The sequence below is a fragment of the Arvicanthis niloticus genome, chromosome 13 (assembly GCF_011762505.2).
Source record: "Arvicanthis niloticus isolate mArvNil1 chromosome 13, mArvNil1.pat.X, whole genome shotgun sequence".
NCBI lineage: Eukaryota > Metazoa > Chordata > Mammalia > Rodentia > Muridae > Arvicanthis > Arvicanthis niloticus.
The window spans coordinates 59746195-59763966 of NC_047670.1; the positions used below are offsets into that span (position 1 = coordinate 59746195).

The following is a 17772-nucleotide window of genomic DNA, read 5'->3' on the forward strand; positions in this document are numbered from 1 at the left end:
GAACTTTGTTCTCTGCAGGGGTGAGTGTTAGAGGGTAGAGGAGGTAAAGCAAAGCTCTTTAAGTGGTCAGAAAAAGTAAAAAACAAGAACAAAACCACATCATTTTGCTTATTTATTTGTGTGTGTGTGTGTGTGTGTGTGTGTCTGTGTGTGTGTGTGTGTGTGTCTGTCTGTCTGTCTGTCTGTCTGTCTGTCTGTGTATGTGTTCCAAGTATGTACATGTGCATATGTTTGCATGTGCAGGCAAGATGTCAAAACATCAGGTGTCTTCCTCTTTATCCTCATATTTTTTGAGACAGTCAGAAAATCCCAGGGGTCCTTCTGTCCCCGCTTCCCCAGCCCTGGGGTGTGGGATTCTAGGTGTGCCACTCTGCCTGGCTGTTTCCATGGGTGCTGGGAATTTGAACTCAGGTCCTGTGCTTACAAGGCAAGCACTTTACCAGCTGGTCCATCTTCCTTGTCCTATTCTGCTCCATAGAGTTCTTTCTGCATTCCAAATCTTCCTCATTCTCTAGTGAGCACATCTTCAGTGCTAGGATATCACAGGCTTGCTCTCCCGCCCCCATTACCAACAACTTCCTAGGAAAATCCTGGGCTCTATCTCAAGACTCTGTTCTTAAGGTCTTCTCTAAGAAGGGTCTGAGAAAACTGGTTGCAAATTCACCCAGATCCAGTTTTCACACAGATGATCATAGCATCCGTTCCCCACTTTATTGATTTACTGGCCCCCCTGCTCATGCTTGTTCACTCCTATGTCTTACATATAAAAATTGATTTAAGATGCCTTTGGAGGGCTGGAGAGATGGAGATGGTTAAGAGCACTGACTGCTCTGCCAGAGGTCCTGAGTTCAATTCCCAGCAACCACATGGTGGCTCACAACCATCTGTAATGGGATTCGATGCCCTCTTCTGGTGTGTGTCTGAAGACAGCTTCAGTGTACTCATATAAATAAAAAAATAAATAACTCTTAAAAAAAGAAAAAGATGCCTTTGGAGATGTGCACAGATTCCTGACACTGAAAGGAACTGATGGATTTAGGTGAGGACCCCATCATTTTCCTCTCCAGTTTTTCAAGGTCTGATCATTTATCTGTTACTCTTAAAGATTTACATTTGACTGGACTGAGACTTAGAAGCAGATGCTACGTACAGCCTATGCCTTCTGGCGATCTGTTCCTGGCAGTTTTCCTCTGTGGCTTCTTTCATTCTCTGCAGCCTCCTCCTTGTTTTCTTTAGTGTATCATTTCTTCAGCGCAAGACGTCGGCATTTGTGTTGCAGGACACATGGAGTGACAAGACACAGAGACTTGGGTGCATTTAAGGGCTTCCTGACAACATGTTGGCTGGCATCATCTTCTTTAGAGAGATCAAAAGTTGGCACATTTTTGCTAGCTCTTTTGGTCTCCAGCAGCAGAAGCACTGTAGTATCTGTCAATCTAAAAATAGCGCCCCTCACCCCCCAGTAATCAAGTTGAGAACATTCAGATTGACATCTTTCCACAAGGTATCTGTGAACACACTTACAAGTCCCCTACCCCATTCTCGTTGGTCATAACAAGAATGCCCCTTACTCAACAGCAGGGAGTCCTGCTGTGGGTCAAGACACCTTGCTTCATGGGAAAACTTTGTTTGTTGTTCCCACCACTGATTAGGGTCCCATAACCCTTCCACTCTTCACCCAGGGCATACCTAGGGCACGCTGTATTTCTAGGGTCGTGTGTTTCTCATAGGGCCAGGGAAGTTTGCATTCACGATCCACTTCAAAGAGTTCTGACAGCAGTGGCTGGGTAGCTGTTCAAGGAGCCATCAGCTGGAGAGGTGCAGCACAAAGGGGCAGGTTTCCTTCTACTCTGCCCTCCCCTTCAGTTTTGCTGAGGGGACCCAGGGCCTTACTTGGACCAAGCAAGCATCTACCACTGAGCTGCACTCCAGTCCACCATCACTATCGTCCGCTGCCTCTCAGGAAGAGGTTCCTGCCCAGTTCCTGACTCTCTGGGCCTCTGTCTTGCATGGCCTGTGAATAGAAAGAGCCATCATCCAGGACTTCATTTTCCCGTGATTGTTAATTTTATCAGTATCTGGCACATAGTATGGGCTCATGCTTGTGAGAATTAGCATCTCTGCAGTATAGAAATTGAGGTTCCAAAGATTGGGTTAGCTCAGACAACACTGCGAAAGTCTCAGCTCAGTTTCAGCACACCTTAGGAGCTTTGCAGAAGACCCAGAGAAGGACCAGAGCTTCAGTTGTTGGTCCTAAGCGCAGCACTGGTGGGAGGAGCCCTGGGCGGGACTATATGCAAATATCTCAAGGAGAGGCTTTGGATTGGTCCGCTTGAGAGGGGCGGGGCATGCCTTTGCTGGTGGCAGGTGAGCGAAGCTGCAAGGGCCAGGTGCGCGCTAACAGGCTGAGTGCATCTTGAAGGCTCATCTCAGGCGATGCTCCTGCTCTGGGCCCTCCTGGCCCTCGGATGCCTGCGGTGTGGCTGGAGTAAGCCAGGGATGAGAACACCGGGGCGTGTCCAGGGAGGCCTGAGGGGAGTGGAGACAAGGAGTGGCACTGGGATTCTTATTTAGGGGGTCCAGATATAGGTACCTGCATTAGGAACACGGATGTTAGCAGTTGTAGTAATAGAAACTGATGGGAATCCCAGCGCCCACCCCTGGGTTGGCCTCAGCCCTGTGATGGGTGTTGCTAGAGAACACCACACAGGGGCTGCAGAGAGCAGACCCGCTCAGTCCTATGGTGACCCCTGAACTGAGGGGGGGGGGGAGGAGGGGAGGTAGAGCCGCAAGTTCCTGGAGTGGGAAGAATAGTCCATCCTGGAATTGGAGGTTGATCCTTGCAGCTGAGGCAGGCAGTAAGGGGAAGCCTGTAAGGGTTGAAGCTGAGAGTAGACAAGGAAAAGCCCTGAAATTTAGGACCTCACTGTCTTTCCTGAGAAACTAGACTACGTGGGAAGCCAATGGGGAGCCGCAATGGGTCCGAGAGAAAGGAGAAATGGATGAGGTTTGCTTGTTAGGGTAGACCGTTCAAGTAAAGAGCGTGGGGGTGTAAGGGGGAGGGTCCGTGGGGGCAGAGAGACCTTATGGAGACAGCTAGAGGGCAGCAGCTGTCTGGCTGGGGTGGAGTAGGGATGTGTCTGCCCAGAATGACCAGCAAGGTGGGCACAGGAGCACTGATTATCTCTGAGAGAAGTTCATGGGATGACCCACTGGGAGAACCAAACCCAGTGCTGAACCTGCAGCAAGTGCTGTATGAGTTCCGTGCCCAGAGGTCAGCTCCTACCCTCATTGCCTCCACAGCTGTGAACCTCCAGCCCCAACTGGCCAGTGTGACGTTTGCCACCAACAACCCTACCCTCACCACCGTGGCCTTGGAGAAGCCTCTGTGCATGTTCGATAGCTCAGAGCCGCTCAGCGGCTCTTACGAGGTTTACCTCTACGCCATGGTAGACTCAGGTAAGGAACCCGCTTCCTTCCAAAAGGGCCCTTAACAGTCTACAGGAAGGAGGGAGGTGGAGGATGGGCTATTACATGTCTGTGAAGGTCCAGGATGTCCTTGCTCATCATTTCACACACACACACACACACACACACACACACACACACACACACACACACATACACACACACACACACACTGACACCACTGTGGCTGTGGCCCCAGACTGCCCTTGCCAGGTTGGTGGGAGGGAGCCACACCCATTTCCGAGTACCCGCCTAGCACCAGCTGCCTTGTCCACTTTAGAGGCACTGTCTGTAAGCAGCATGCAGGGTATTATGGTAAAGTAGGGGATGAAGGGGTGGGGTCCCTCTCTGAGGCTCTGACAGCTCCATTCTGATCTCACTGGCCTTTGAGCCTAGGTAGTTTCAGGGTTTTCCCCAGGATTGCTCCCCATGACCCAAACCACACCCCTTTGATGCAAGCTCCTGGGTTTGGGGACCAGCTACCCAGTAACAGCCTTTTAATGTCTCCAGCATCCCATCCTGTCAGCAGGCCTCTATTACTGCCTACTTGTGCCCAATCTGTGACTATCCTGGGCTATTTTCTGTTTCATGGAAGTCCAAGGCCAGAGATGTCAAGTGATTAGTCCAAGGTCACCCAGGAAGTAAAGAGAAAACGTGAGACCCGATATGGGTCTGGCCACACCCACCTTAGCATTATCCCAGCCCTTCCCATTTTGTAGAGGAAGGAATCCAGGGCTGCCAGCTACAGGTGGCAGAGGTTTGTTGAGCTGAAGGGACACTGCAAGACAGACTGAGTGAGAGATGGATCCAGTACCTCACAGTGTGGTGCCCCCCAGGCAGCTGCACTGTTTTAACCAGAGCATGTGCCAATCATCCTAGTGCCCAGCACCAACCTGGACAGATTTGGACTTGGGTGTTTGATGGGTGACTGAGTGCTTGCTGCTGAGTTGGAGTAACCAGGGTCTTGACTTCCTGCATCATCTCTGCAGCCATGTCCGGGAATGTATCTGTACAGGACAGTGCTGGCATTCCCCTGAGCAACACCTTTCGGCAAACCCAGGGTGGGAGGTCAGGCCCCTACAAAGCTGCGGCCTTTGATCTGACCCCTTGTGGTGACCTGCCCAGCCTGGATGCTGTTGGAGATATGACCCAGGCCTCAGAGATCCTGAATGCATACCTAGTCAGGGTGGGCAACAACGGGACCTGCTTTTGGGACCCCAACTTCCAGGGCCTCTGCGACCCACCCCTGACAGCAGCCACTGAGTACAGGTGGGTGTCAGTAGCTGTGGGAAGACGGAAGACCCAAGAGGGGGACAAAATGGGGGAAGCTTTTGCTCAGGGATCAGGTGTCAGGGAAGGTGGGCTTCCTGATTTGCAGCAGGTACCCAGAGACCCAACAGGGCCTTGCTTGGCACCTTGCTCTGGAAACAGTTTGAAATCCATCCTGTCTTCCATTTCCTCTTTCCTTCCAACCTCTCTCCTTCCCTCCTTCCCTCCTTGCCTTTCTCCTCCTCACCCCCTCCTTTGCTTTGAGACAGGCTTTCATGTAGCCCAGGCTAGGCTTGACCCCCTGTGCTGCCATGGCTTCTCACAGCCTGAACATGTGCCCTTCCACTGAGCTACAGTCACAGCTACCTAAGGGGGCTTTAATTTTAAGGGTCACTAATCTACAGGCTGTAGATGAATTGGTCCCCAGGCTATCCAGTCCACTGTCTAAACTGGGACTTAAGTGGCCTATAGAGCTGACTGTCTCTCTGGGTCTTCTCTTCTGATTAGCTTGTTTGGGGACTCTTGCACCTAAAACATAGCCCTGATTCAAGGGAACTGGTGCTGCCGATGGATGCTATTGGGCTGGTTTTCTAAATTCTCTTTGTGAACCCCAAGGACCAGAGCTGCTAAGGGGATGTGTGAATTAACACCCAGCAGGGATGCTACAGGTACATAAAATAAAAGGGGGTGCTCCCAGAGGAAGGCTGAGCAAGAACCCCAAGCATGAGGGCTTCCCAGAGCAGATGCTACCAAATGGGGAGGATCTAGGGGATATGTGGTCAAGTTTAGCATCCTTCCGTTGTCCTGACATCACACAGTGGCTGTCTCCTAGAAGACTTCCTGTGTGCTCCTTATGGTTCTCCTTCCTCCTGTTTCCTGTGGCTGGGTGCACAGGTTAGATGAAAGCCACCCTTACTTCATCTTCTTCCAGATTCAAATATGTCCTCGTCAACATGTCCACAGGCTTGGTGCAGGACCAGACCCTATGGTCAGATCCTATCCGGACCAACCGGCGTAAGTGTGTGCTGGGGGGTGAGATCCTTGGAGCTGAGTCCAGGCTCTAAGCCCGGCCTTTGCCCTTCACATAGTGGGCACCTACATCTCCAAGCCTGGCTAGCCTGGTGGGATTCCTCTAGGAACCCTAACGATGGCAGTAGGCCCAGCACTCCTGGACCCAGTCTTAAAGGGTTGGCCTCTGGGGACAGTGTGCATATGGGACTGCTTAGACCTGGGGCACCAGACTGGAGTTGAACTCAGTATAGACAGTGCCACAAGTCACTTGCTTACTGTAGGACCTGTTCATCGTTTCCAAGGTGACAATAACCAGAAAGATCCAGAGCCACATCCCCTCTGAGCCCTTTGCTCAGCTTTATTTTGTTGACAATATGTATGCCATCTATGTCACCAGAAGTGACAATCACTAACCTTATGCAAAAATGATAAGACACCAGAAAGACTCAGACTTTGAGAAGGGGTGAGAAGTGCAGGGTCACTGGGTCAAAGCCTGGGAAGAGCAATTACTGCCCGAGCTCCTAGGCCACCCTGGATTCCAGGTAGCCAAGGCAGGAGATCACCTTGCCTGTTCCTGGGAGAAGACCCAGGGTAGAGCTTTTTCTGGGGATTAAGTGGCCTGTGGTCCTCTGCAGCCACCCCGTACTTGGCCATCGACACGTGGCCTGGACGGCGAAGCGGAGGCATGATTGTCATCACGTCCATTCTGGGTTCCCTGCCCTTCTTCCTGCTCGTGGGTTTCGCTGGAGCCATCATCCTCAGCTTTGTGTGAGTTCTGACAGCTGGGAGAGAAGGAGCCTGGAGACAGGGTGACATTCTCCCAGGAAAGGCTTAGTGTCCGGGTCCTCTGAGACAGGACAGGGAGGGAAAGCAAGGCTCTGCCATGGTGAGAGCAGGCAGAGCCTTGGTATCTCAGGGTCACGCCCTTCAGTTGGCAAGGGAGGGGCCCAGGAGAGGGAAGGACTCAAGTGCATCCCAGTCAGGGCAGTGAGCCCATTCAGATCTCAGTTCTTGGGCTGGGAGTGTAGCTCAGTGGTATAGCACTTGCCTAGTACGTAGGAGGCTCTGGATTCAATGTCAACACTCCACAGAGGAGACAAGTTTTAGCTGTGATGGAGTTGTGTGACCTTAGCAAGGTGTCCAGGGTCTCGATTTTCCTATATGGAAAATGAAGGCAATGGGGATATTCAGGGCAGAGTCTTCCTACTTCATTCCATGGGCCTCGCTCTGCCCATGATCCTCTTTCAGGATCGGAGTATCTGCCTCCTCCTCCAGTCAGCCTTCCACCTGGACTTGTCCTCTCTGTGTGATCATTCTTGTCCTCCCTGATGATCAGGGAGGACACTCTGAGGACTTGGAACAATGGCCTCCAATTCTTCAGCTCAAAGATGTGACAATAGCTATATAAGATCAAGAAGGGTGACCCTTCCCTTATTCCTGAGGCCTAGTATACAAGGACTCCAAAAATACTGGCTTGTTGAGATCATGTTCTAGAACACAATGTAATATCTAAGTTAGGGCCCTGAGTAACTGGAGGAGTCCAGGTCTGCTTTGCTCCCTAATCCTGGCTCTCTTTCTCTCTGTGTCAGGGACATGGGCAGTTCTGATGGGGAAACGACACATGACTCACAGATCACTCAGGAGGCTGTCCCCAAGACCCTGGGGGCCTCTGAGCCTTCCTACTCGTCCGTGAACCGGGGCCCACCCTTAGACAGAGCTGAGGTGTTCTCCAGCAAGCTCCAAGACTGAAGCAAACCCCAGCTCCAGGCCATGGCCTCCTCTCAGCCTGGCGCTGCAGTTGGCAGTGAAGGTGTTTGTGCCCTGACTGGATAAGATGTGAAACAAGGCATCTTGGTCCAACTTCATGAAAAGGCTAAATAAAATCTTAAGTGTTAATGTCTGAGTGAAAAGAGAAGCAGGGGATGGACATTGGGTAATGTCACACTAAAGGGTTGGACACTGGGTCTCAAGAGGTGGGGACACTGTGTTCAAAACTATGGTGGCGAGAGCTGCTTGAGGACGTGTGTGTTGCTCAGCTCTGAGCCCTGAGTCTTGGTCTCCCCATCTGTTAAATGTGCTGCCGGCTCTGGGCTGTTACAAGGCTAGTCTGACCCAGCTTCCTAAACCACTTTCCCGGAGAGCATCTTCATGGCTCTGTTCTGTGCCTTCTGGAGAATGATCTTTGCTTTTGGTTTAGAATGAATGGGTTCATGAGGTGGATAGCAAGCCCAAATAAAAGACTGAATAGCAAGAGGTACGTGAATAGGGATGATAGCTAGCTAGATAGATAGATAGATAGATAGATAGATAGATAGATAGATAGATAGATAAAATAGATAAAATAGATGATAAGCAGATGATACATAGGTAGATAAATGATAGGCAGATGATAGATGATGAATAGAGAGATAGATGATATATAGGTGAATGGATGGATGTTGGATAGATGGTAGATAAATAGACAGGTAAATGATAGGAGACAGATGATAGATAGGTAAAACATTATCAAATCAGACACTGAAAATAGCCAGCGGAAATCAACTAAGAAGGCCCTTTAAGCAGTCAGCTTGGGCTTCCCATGGAGAGCCCTGGGCAGGGTGGAGGACTCTGTCAGGTGAGGCTTCCAAGTGAGAGATGACATCATCAAAGTGAGCCCTGTCAACATCCAGCAGAAACTGACTGGGGAAGTTGAGGCAGTCAGCTGGAGTTCCCAATTGGCGTCTTCTCTATGGCTGAGCCTCCAGCTCCCTTCCCCACTGCAGGCATTTTTATATCTTGGGATAAACCACAGTAACTCTTGTTGGAATGGTTTATATCCAAGTTGTTCCACCCTTCCTGTCAGTTAGAGGGGTGCCCATTCCCAGACAAAGGGCTTTGGGGGACTCTAGCTAACCATGCTGGAATCTAAAACAGGATGGGATGATAGCTAGTTTCCAGAGCCAGCCTCCTAGTGAGTTCGAATAGCACATGACAACTGAACGACGTAATGGACATTTTAGGTCCCCAGACCAGCAGGAAGGTGAGAAGTCAGTGAATGAGATTGTCACAGAGTAAGCCTAAGAGGCTTCATGATGTGCAGGGAGGACACCAAGTCTACCTGTGCTCATGCATGCGTGTGAAGGATCTGTCCCTGACCAGGGTCTGGGTTCAAAAGACTCACTTTTCTGAGGCACATACCAAGATGCTTCCCTGTTTGGGGTGTGCAAAACAAGTCTCAGCCCACCCCTCATCACTGAAAGGGGTGCTCTGGGGCTGTTTACAGTAGAAAAGTTATTTATAGCTGAAGGAAGCAACAGACAGACACACACACACACACACACACACACACACAAATACAAAATAGTGGTAGCCCCAGTGACTAGACTCTTCTTCCCAGGTAACTGCAGAACAATACATGTCCGTGGTTCTCACCTTCAACTCATAAGTTGAAGTCTTGACTCTTAGTGGGTGATATTAGGATGGGAGCCCTTGGAGAGTGTTTGGTGTTGAAGGTGGTGTCTTCACCACCGGGATCAATGTTCTTATAAAAGACCCCAGAACTGGTGTGCTGGCACACCTGTGTAGTCCCAGAGCTCGGGAAGAGGAGGCAGGAAGAGTTCAAGATCATCTTGGGCAACATAGTTGGTTTAAGGACAATATGGGCTGCATGTGAGACCCGTTGAGAAAAGGGGATGCGTGTGTGTGTGTGTGTGTGTGTGTGTGTGGCTGTAAGGTCCAGCCCTGAGATCTCTGGCCATGTCTTAGTTAGGGTTTTTTTTTTTGTTGTTTTTTTTTTTTTTTGTTTTGTTTTTGTTTTTTGTTTTTTGTTTTTTTTTTGTTGTTTTTTTTTTTTGTTTGTTTTTTTTGTTTTTCAAGACAGGGTTTCTCTGTATAGCCTTTGGCTGTCCTGGAACTCACTCGGTAGACCAGGCTGGCCTCGAACTCAGAAATCCGCCTGCCTCTGCCTCCCAAGTGCTGGGATTAAAGGCGTGCGCCACCACCGCCCGGCCTTAGTTAGGGTTTTAACTGCTGAGAACAGACACTATGACCAAGGCAACTCTCATAAAGACATTTAACTGGGGCTGGCTTACAGGTTCAGAGGTTCAGTCCATTATTAAGGAGGGAACATGGCAGCATTCAAGCAGGCCATGCATGGTGCAGGAGCTGCTGAGAGTTCTGCATATTCATCTGAAGGCAGACAGAAGAGTGGCTTCCAGGCAGCTAGGTCAAGGGTCTTAAAGCTCATGCCCACAGGGACACACTTCCTCCAACAAGGCCATACCTCCTAACAGTGCCACTCTCTGGGCCAAGCACATTCAAATTACCACAGGCCACGAAAAGAGCTAAGGACTGAGGCTCACAGCAACCAGGCCATGCAGGCACCCGGGTCTCCCTTCCCAAACCATATCGAAGGTTCCCATCACTCACTCACCAGCCACCCTGTGAGTGGCTGATTAGTATGGCAGTCTTGCACAGACTTGTGATGGTCCCCTGATGGGTGTGAACCAAGAGTGAACCCCTGGAGGGCAGGAAGGCGTCTGGCTCATTTCTGTGCCTCCCCTCCCAGCACAGTGTAAGGAGAGTGTGATGGCTATTCCTGATTGTCAGCTTGACTCTATCTGGACTGAAGTACAATTCAGAATTGGAAGGCTCACCTGTGATCCAGATCTTCAAGGTAGGGAGATACACGTTTCTGACCTGGATCTTGGTATGGAGATCTTGAGGCATAGTGGCTATAAATCCTAGGAGACTAAGGCAAGGAGATCTCTGAGTTCAAGGTCATCTGGGACAAAGCAAGTCCCAGATCCAGGTGTGGTGGCACACACCTTCAATCTGGACCACACCTTCTGCTGGAAGCCTACATAAGTACATTGGAAGAAGGAAGACTCGCTCTTCTCCTGAGTTGCCAGCACATCTGTTGGAATCTACTAGCCTTTTGGGACCGAGCAACTATTAGACTTGGGCTTCCCATTCCCAGATGACCATTGTTGGGGAACTGGTCTACAGACTGTAAGTCATCATAACAAATTCCCTTACTATATAGAGACTCCATAAGTTCTGTGACTCTAGAGAACCCTGACTAACACAGGGAGGAAGGAATCTGGCAACAGCAGCCCCTGGTTCACTATTCACTGGACACCTGGTATGTACAGGAATGAGGCAGACACAATACTGCCAGTGTTTGGCACCCTCAAGATCAGCAGGAGGGTGTGGCCCAGTGGGTGAGAAAGTTGAGATAAATGAGGTCAGTGGGCCAGAGGCCTTAAGGTCTACTGCGGGGAGGTGGCTTTTATTAGCAGACCATGGAACAGTTTCAGAAGGAAAACACTTGACAAATCCCATTTGGCTGCTCTGTGGAGGATGTCATACCAATGAGCTCTCTGTTGTGATGACAAAATGCCTAAGAAAGCCAACTGAAAAGAGGGCGTTTTTAGTTTGGCTGTGGATTCTGAAGTCTCAGCCCACGGTTACTTGCCTTTGATGCTCTGGGGCCTATGATAAGGCAGAATGTCATGTGAGAGGACATAGTGGAGTGAGGATGCTACCTTGTGGTGATGAAAAAGGATCAAGTGAGAGAAAGACAGGGAAGAAAGAGGGAGAGAGAGAGAGAGAGAGAGAGAGAGAGAGAGAGAGGACAAGAAGTGGTTCTAAAGAACACACCTCAAAGATCACGACCTTTCAGCTACATCTCATGACCAATATTGAGTCCCAGTAGCCCATCACTTTATGGATACATTCATGGACCATTCCGTTTATAAGGTCTCACGAACCAATCATGAACCAACTGCCGCCTCTGTTTGAGGCTCAAGAGTTAACAATAAGCCTTTGGGAAGACACTTCTAGATTTGAACCATAGAAGTTTTGGGACAGGGAGACAGACCCCTGAGGCAAGTGTAGGCTCTGCAGTAACCCAGGCAGGAGGTATGACCAGCTCACTATGGAACAGAGCAGATGGGAACCAGGTAGGAGAGTAATTCGATGGAGTGGCCATGAGATGGCAGGAAAAGGGGCAGGACCCATGGGCTCAGGGCCAGGGCCACTGGGGATGTGATAATGCCACCTCAACTTGGGTTGGGGGAACTGGGGACGTTCCATGTAGGCTGCTTAGGCTGTATCCACAGAGCCCAGCAGGAGCAATGGGTGTCACTCAAGGGAGGAAGGGGTTGTAGGTACCTGTATTGTCATTATCTGAGTGAGCTAGAGGGATCATGGCTCCCAGGTATTCTTCAACCCTCAGGGTGGCAGGGTCTAAGTTATGTTTCAATGCCCTTGGGGACCAGTTCTGGTATTCCCACTGATACAAAGATGCATCGATGCTTAAATCCCTATGTACACAGCTGAACATCTGTACACATAACCTTTGCTACCCTCTCATAGACTGTTTTATTAATTCTTCTGACAATGCTGGGAGGGAACTCAGGACTTTGCACACACAAGACAGCCACACCTGAAGTGCCTTCTGTATACTTAAAATTGCTGGTATGTTTATTTGTCTTCAGATAGGGTCCCGTTGTGTCTCCCAGGCTGGGATCAAACTCTTTGACTCAAAGGATCCTTTGATCTCAGCCTCCTGGGCAGCGGGAGCAGCAGGTGGGAAGCACCTTGCACGGCTCCTGTCATGTGCAGAGGCTGTGTAAGAGTTGTGTTAATCCGAGAGCAAAGGGGCAAAGCCTCCTTATAGTGTGTGCATGCATGAGCAGGTGGCCTTGCTTACGCACCCACAAATGGAGGCCAAAGGTCAAATGTCTTTATCACTCTGCACCTCATATAAAAAAAAATGTTGGGGCTGGGGAGATGTCTCAGTGGTTAAAAAGCACTGGCTGTTCTTCCAGTGAAGCCAGGAGCAATGCCTAGCACCCACATGGCAGATCACAGCTGTCTGTAACTCCAGTTCTAGGGCATCCTACATTCCCATATAGACATATATGCAGGCCAGACACCAATGCATGTGAAGTAAAAATAAAATGTAAAACATGCTCTTTTACATTTATTTATTTGTTTTGTGGCAGAGGATGACAGGTGTGTGGAGGTCAGGGCAACCGTCAGGCACTGATTCTCTTCCTCTATCATGTGGGTTTCAGGGGATGGCCTGCGGCTGTCAGATGCAACTACCACCCCTACCCAGTGACTCATCTCCTCCCCCCCCCCCCCGCCTTACTATTACTGTTGTTGGAGGGGTTTTCTTTCTTTTTTATTTTTTATTCTTTATTTTGAAACAGGGGTTTCCATGTAGCCCTGTGTGATGGTTTGTATACGCTTGGCCCAGGGAGTGGCAGTATTAGGAGATGTGGCTTTGTTGGAGTAGGTGTGTCACTGTGGGCATCATGGGCTTAAGACCCTCATCCTAGATGTCTGGAAGTCAGTCTTCCACTAGCATCCTTCAGATGCTCTTAGCTTCTCCTGCACCATGCCTGTCTAGATGCTGACATGCTCCCACCTTGATGATACTGGACTGAACCTCTGAACCTGTAAGCCAGCCCCAATTAAATGTTGTCCTTATAAGAATTGCCTTGGTCATAGTGTCTGTTCACAGCAGTAAAACCCTAACTAAGACACCCTGGCTGTCCTGAAAATTGCTCTGTAGACAAGGCTGGCCTCAACCACAGAGATCTGCCTGCTTCTGCCTCCCAACTGGTGACATTAAAGGTGTGTAACCACCACACACGGATCTTTTTTCTTCTTGAGACAGGGTCTTACTGTGTAGCTCTGGCTGGTTTGAAACTCACTCTGAAGACCAGGCTGACCTCAAATTCACAGACACCCACCTGCCTCTGTCTCTTGAGTGCTGGGACTAGTGGTGTGCACTTCCACACTGGGCCTCTTACCTTATTTTTTGAGAGGATCTGCCACTGACCCTGGAGCTCAGTGCTTCAACTAGACTGGCTGGCCCTGGAAACCCTGGGATTCTTCTATCTCTGTCCTCTACCCTAGTCGAGAGTCATAGATGTGTACAGCCAGGAGATTTGAACTCAGATCTTTATGCTTGCACAGTGAGCACTTTATCCACTAAGCTGTCTTTCCGGCTCTCTCTGAATCTTTTTGATCCATGTTTGGTTGATCCATTGTTATAGAGTCCAGATATTAAGTGCCAGTGGTATGGTGGCAGTTATCAGCTGGCTAGTGATGCACTGGAGGCTACTTCTGAGCAGGCCAAGAGTCTTCCCACTGCTGCTTTTCTTTCCTTATCTTCTCCTATGCTAGGAAAGCCAGTCACTGCAGAGCCACACGTACTGCCCCTCCACGTACTGCCCCTCCACCGCCACTCTTGCCTTCCATTAGACTCTGTCCTCTCAACAACAAATAAATCTTTGCATTTTATGACACTTCAGGGCACTCTCTTCTGGAGATCTGCCACCCTGGCAGACTGCCACACAAGCCCCATGGACTGGGATTCCCCAGCATCTACTCTTGGCAGAATGATGCCCCTGTCCCAGGATTGTGGCTGGTAGAGGTTTGGGACCCACTGCTCCAAAACCCTGCAACTGCATCATCTTGGAAGCTGTTGTGATAGTCTCACATGTGGCAGGTTCTGATGAGGTCTCAGGTTGTGGAGCTGCGTTCCACCTGGCATTTGCACTTCACAGCAGGGGTCTCACTTGGCTTGGGTTAGCCACCCGTCCTCAGGAATGCGGGGGTTCTAGGAACTGACAGCATGTATGTTTGTGTTCCACGTATGTGCTTGGAGAAGGGGGTCATTGGTCTCGTTATGCTGCCTTGCTTGGCCTGTAATCCACTTTGTTGACTCACAGAGATCTACCTATCTCTGCCTCCTGAGTGCTGGAGTTCAAAAGTGTGTGTACCACCTTGCCTAGCCAAATATCCTCTCTTCACAAGAGACCTAGCTCTGGGACTCCTTATGTTGATGAAATGGAAAGTGAGCTAAATATATTGAGCCAGCTCGTTTCTCTGAATCCTCACCAGCACTTGATGTGGTTGCTATTTTTCACTTTAGCCTTGTATTGGGTGAAGCTCTGCCCATTCCCTCCAGAAGTAGGGTCGAATTCCAGTTCCTCCACACCTGTAGGCACTGTCTCCGTCTGGCTTTTTTTTTTTTTTTTTTTTTTTTTTTTTTTTTTTTTGGTTTTTCGAGACAGGGTTTCTCTGTATAGTCCTGGCTGTCCTGGAACTCACTCTGTAGACCAGGCTGGCCTTGAACTCAGAGATCCGCCTGCCTCTGCCTCCCAAGTGCTGGGATTAAAGGCGTGCGCCACCACCGCCCGGCTTCCGTCTGGCTTTTTAACTGAACATTTTAGTGTGTAGTTGTATCTTGGAGTGGTTTTGATTTGCTTTTCCCTCATGGATAATAACGCAGAGTACTCTTCCAGGTGCTCACATGCCATCTCCAAGTCTTCTTTGGGGAAGCATGTGTTCAAATATTCACTCAATTACATTTCTTTAAATCTTCCATTGCTGCAGGTTGCTCGTGAACTTCGCATATGCAAAGCGAGCAGCAGCCTTCTTGTTTAGTTTAATTTCAATTTGCTTTTACAAATTTAGTCTGCAGGTTTTTAAAAATTGGACCCTTTATCTCATTATTGAACTGTGAGAGTTTTTTATATATCTTAGATCAGGTCCTTGGTCAGACATACTTTCCAAGTTTCTTATAGTCTAAATCTTTTCCTTATGTGATTTAATTTTTTCTCCCTGGTCTTATTGGCCCCAGCACTCCTGTTGACGGTCATTTTTCCTTGGCTAAACAGTCAGCTTGACATAGGGCAAGTATGGTTTTCTTGTTGTGTCCTGATCTCCTAGCACAGTGGACATGTGAACACTTATTCAGTGTCTAGTTGTCCCCAACTATTTCATGGCTGTTGGGGGTGCAGGAGACCTGGGAGAGGAGGGTCTCAGACCAGCCTGTTGTAGAGTTTCAGGTGAGCAGTAAGGAGGCCCTCCATGGAGTAAAGGTGAGCTGATGGGGGTGAGGCAAGCACAGCCAATAGGGGTAAAGTGGGTCAGAGATGTTCTCCCAGTTTGTCCTAACAGCAAAGCCATCTTGCACCGTCTACATAGTCCTTTCAGTCCAGAGTCAGGGTAACCTGGATGACTTTGGTAGGAAGCTGACTTGGGTGTTTGTGGGATAGAGGTGAGGGCCCAAAGCACTTTGTTGGTTCTTCTGTCTTAACTCTTTACAGCTTGCATACACAACGACATACCTGCAAGTGGCTATAGTGCTTAGTATCTATATAGGCTGTGGTAGTGACCCAAGATCTGTGCCTGCCTGGCCTGGACACTGATGCAGGGCCTGTTTGATGGAGGCCTTCCAATGCTATAATAAAGCAACGGCTTTATCTCCGCTGGGTGTGTGTGTGTGTGTGTGTGTGTGTGTGTGTGTGTGTGTGTGAGATATAACAGGTTGTCACATGACAACCTCAAATCCTTTCTGTCGACCCTAGCATGTCTCACCGAATCTGGCAGTTCTTTCTGGCTGTGCAAAGCTCTTTCTGTAGCAAACCAGACAACAGCACATCCAGGCAACCTGACTAGTTACTTTAAATCCTTTCGTGTGTGTGTCTGTGTGTGTGTGTGTGTGTGTGTGTGTGTGTGTGTGTTTATGTGTATGCACATGTGCACATGTATGCCATGGCATTACTGTGGAGATCAGAGGACAAACTTGTGTGTGGGTCCTGGCCTTCCATCTTGTTTGGGAAAGGGTCTGTTTTATGTTGTTCACAGCTTCATGAGCTGACCACGTGCCTCTATTCTCACAGTGGGTATGCAACCATGCCTGACTTTTAGGTGGGTTCTGGGGATTCAAACTCAGGTCTTCCTGACTACGTGGCAAGTGTTTTACCCACATGGAGCCATCTTCCCAGTCCTGACCCTGTTTTCTCAATCTGTGAAAAAAAAAAAAAAAAAAAAAAAAAAAAAAAGAGTCACAATCCTTACTGCACAGGGTTGCTATGAGAGGGAAGGAAGAGGTGTCAGAGGGGAGTTTAGCACATAGTATGTGCTTGGTAATCATCACAGACTGCCACAGACACACACATTTCAAACATACTGACATCTCTTGGGGTAGCCACTGCTGCAGGCCTCCAAAGGCCACCTTTGGTATAACAAAGAAAGGGTCTGGTCTGGTCATGCCATGAAACATATTTTGTGCACACACCTATTCGTGAATGTGTTCAGTGTACCTGAATGAAGCCCAGTAGCAAGAATGAAGCCCCTGGCAAGAGCCACACTCTCTACTCAGAATGAACACAGTGGCCAGGGATTGAAGCAATTGTCTGGGATTTCCTCTGTAAATCAGGGTGAGCATCAGAGCTGCTGCCAGGCTGGGTAGTAGCTGCTCATCTGTCTCTCTTGAATAGGGAGAAGGGGGGCATTGTTTCTAAGGTGTCCTTTTTGTCCCTTCTGTGGGTTTTGTCCTTGCAGAGCTGCTTGGCTGAATGGGCAGAGACTTCCATTCCGTGTTGACCTTAGATGGCGTAGATGGAGAGCTGGGGTTACTGGGGCTCTACCACACTGGACCTTAGAGGACATCCAGGGTGTGTGTGTGTTGTACTGTGGGTCCAAACTCCCCAGCTCATAGCCTACTGTCTGTCTCCTTGAACAACAACTTCCTTCCTGTGACCCAGGAATTTCTCCAGTGTCACAGGTTCAAGTCTTGGGACCCTCTATAGGAGCAGGAGCTTTTGAACTAAATTGTACCCCACTTTAATTGTATAGTCTAGTAGCAGAAACCAAGACCTTTGAAGCCAATGCATGGTTGGTATTGCCAATTCAACTTCTCTGGGCTTCCTCCTCTCCTGCTCTTAAATGCAGCAAATGTGGTGCCCTCCTGACAGGGGTTGTTCTGAGGACTGAAAAAAACACTTTCTCAAAGACTCAGGTACCCAGACTCAGGCAGGTGCCCAAACCACTGTTCTGGGCTCTGGCTCCACAAATTTCGAGCTGAAAGTCGTTTTAAGATTAGTCTCTGGCCAGGTAGTGGCTGTGTATACCTTTGATCAGAGCACCCACAGAGTAGGTGGAGCTCTGTGAACTTGAGACTAGTCTGATCTACAGCCCTAGTTCCAGTACAGCCAAAGCTACACAGTAAAACTC

The 17772-nt window shown here is 49.2% G+C and overlaps 1 protein-coding gene across 2 annotated transcripts; it reads left to right on the plus strand.

Moving 5' to 3' along the window:
* The first annotated feature begins 2359 nt into the window (after positions 1-2359).
* On the plus strand, positions 2360-7644 carry Upk3a (uroplakin 3A). Of its 2 annotated transcripts, none has more exons than XM_034517260.2 (6): positions 2360-2488; positions 3304-3459; positions 4458-4737; positions 5669-5751; positions 6384-6516; positions 7338-7644. In XM_034517260.2, the coding sequence occupies exons 1-6, from the start codon at positions 2437-2439 to the stop codon at positions 7495-7497; spliced, it is 864 nt and encodes a 287-aa protein (XP_034373151.1). In that variant the 5' UTR covers positions 2360-2436; the 3' UTR covers positions 7498-7644. The 2 variants fall into 2 exon arrangements, with proteins under 2 accessions (XP_034373151.1, XP_076767906.1); XM_076911791.1 differs by lacking the exon at positions 2360-2488 and adding an exon at positions 2800-3007.
* Positions 7645-17772: the final 10128 nt, after the last annotated feature.

Coding starts and splice junctions, on each gene's coding strand:
- Upk3a (XM_034517260.2), top strand. CDS start 2,437: ATGCTCCTGCTCTGGGCCCTCCTGGCCCTCGGATGCCTGCGGTGTGGC. Junction 3,460..4,457: donor CTACGCCATGGTAGACTCAG/GTAAGGAACCCG, acceptor TCATCTCTGCAG/CCATGTCCGGGAATGTATCT. Junction 5,752..6,383: donor TCCTATCCGGACCAACCGGC/GTAAGTGTGTGC, acceptor GGTCCTCTGCAG/CCACCCCGTACTTGGCCATC.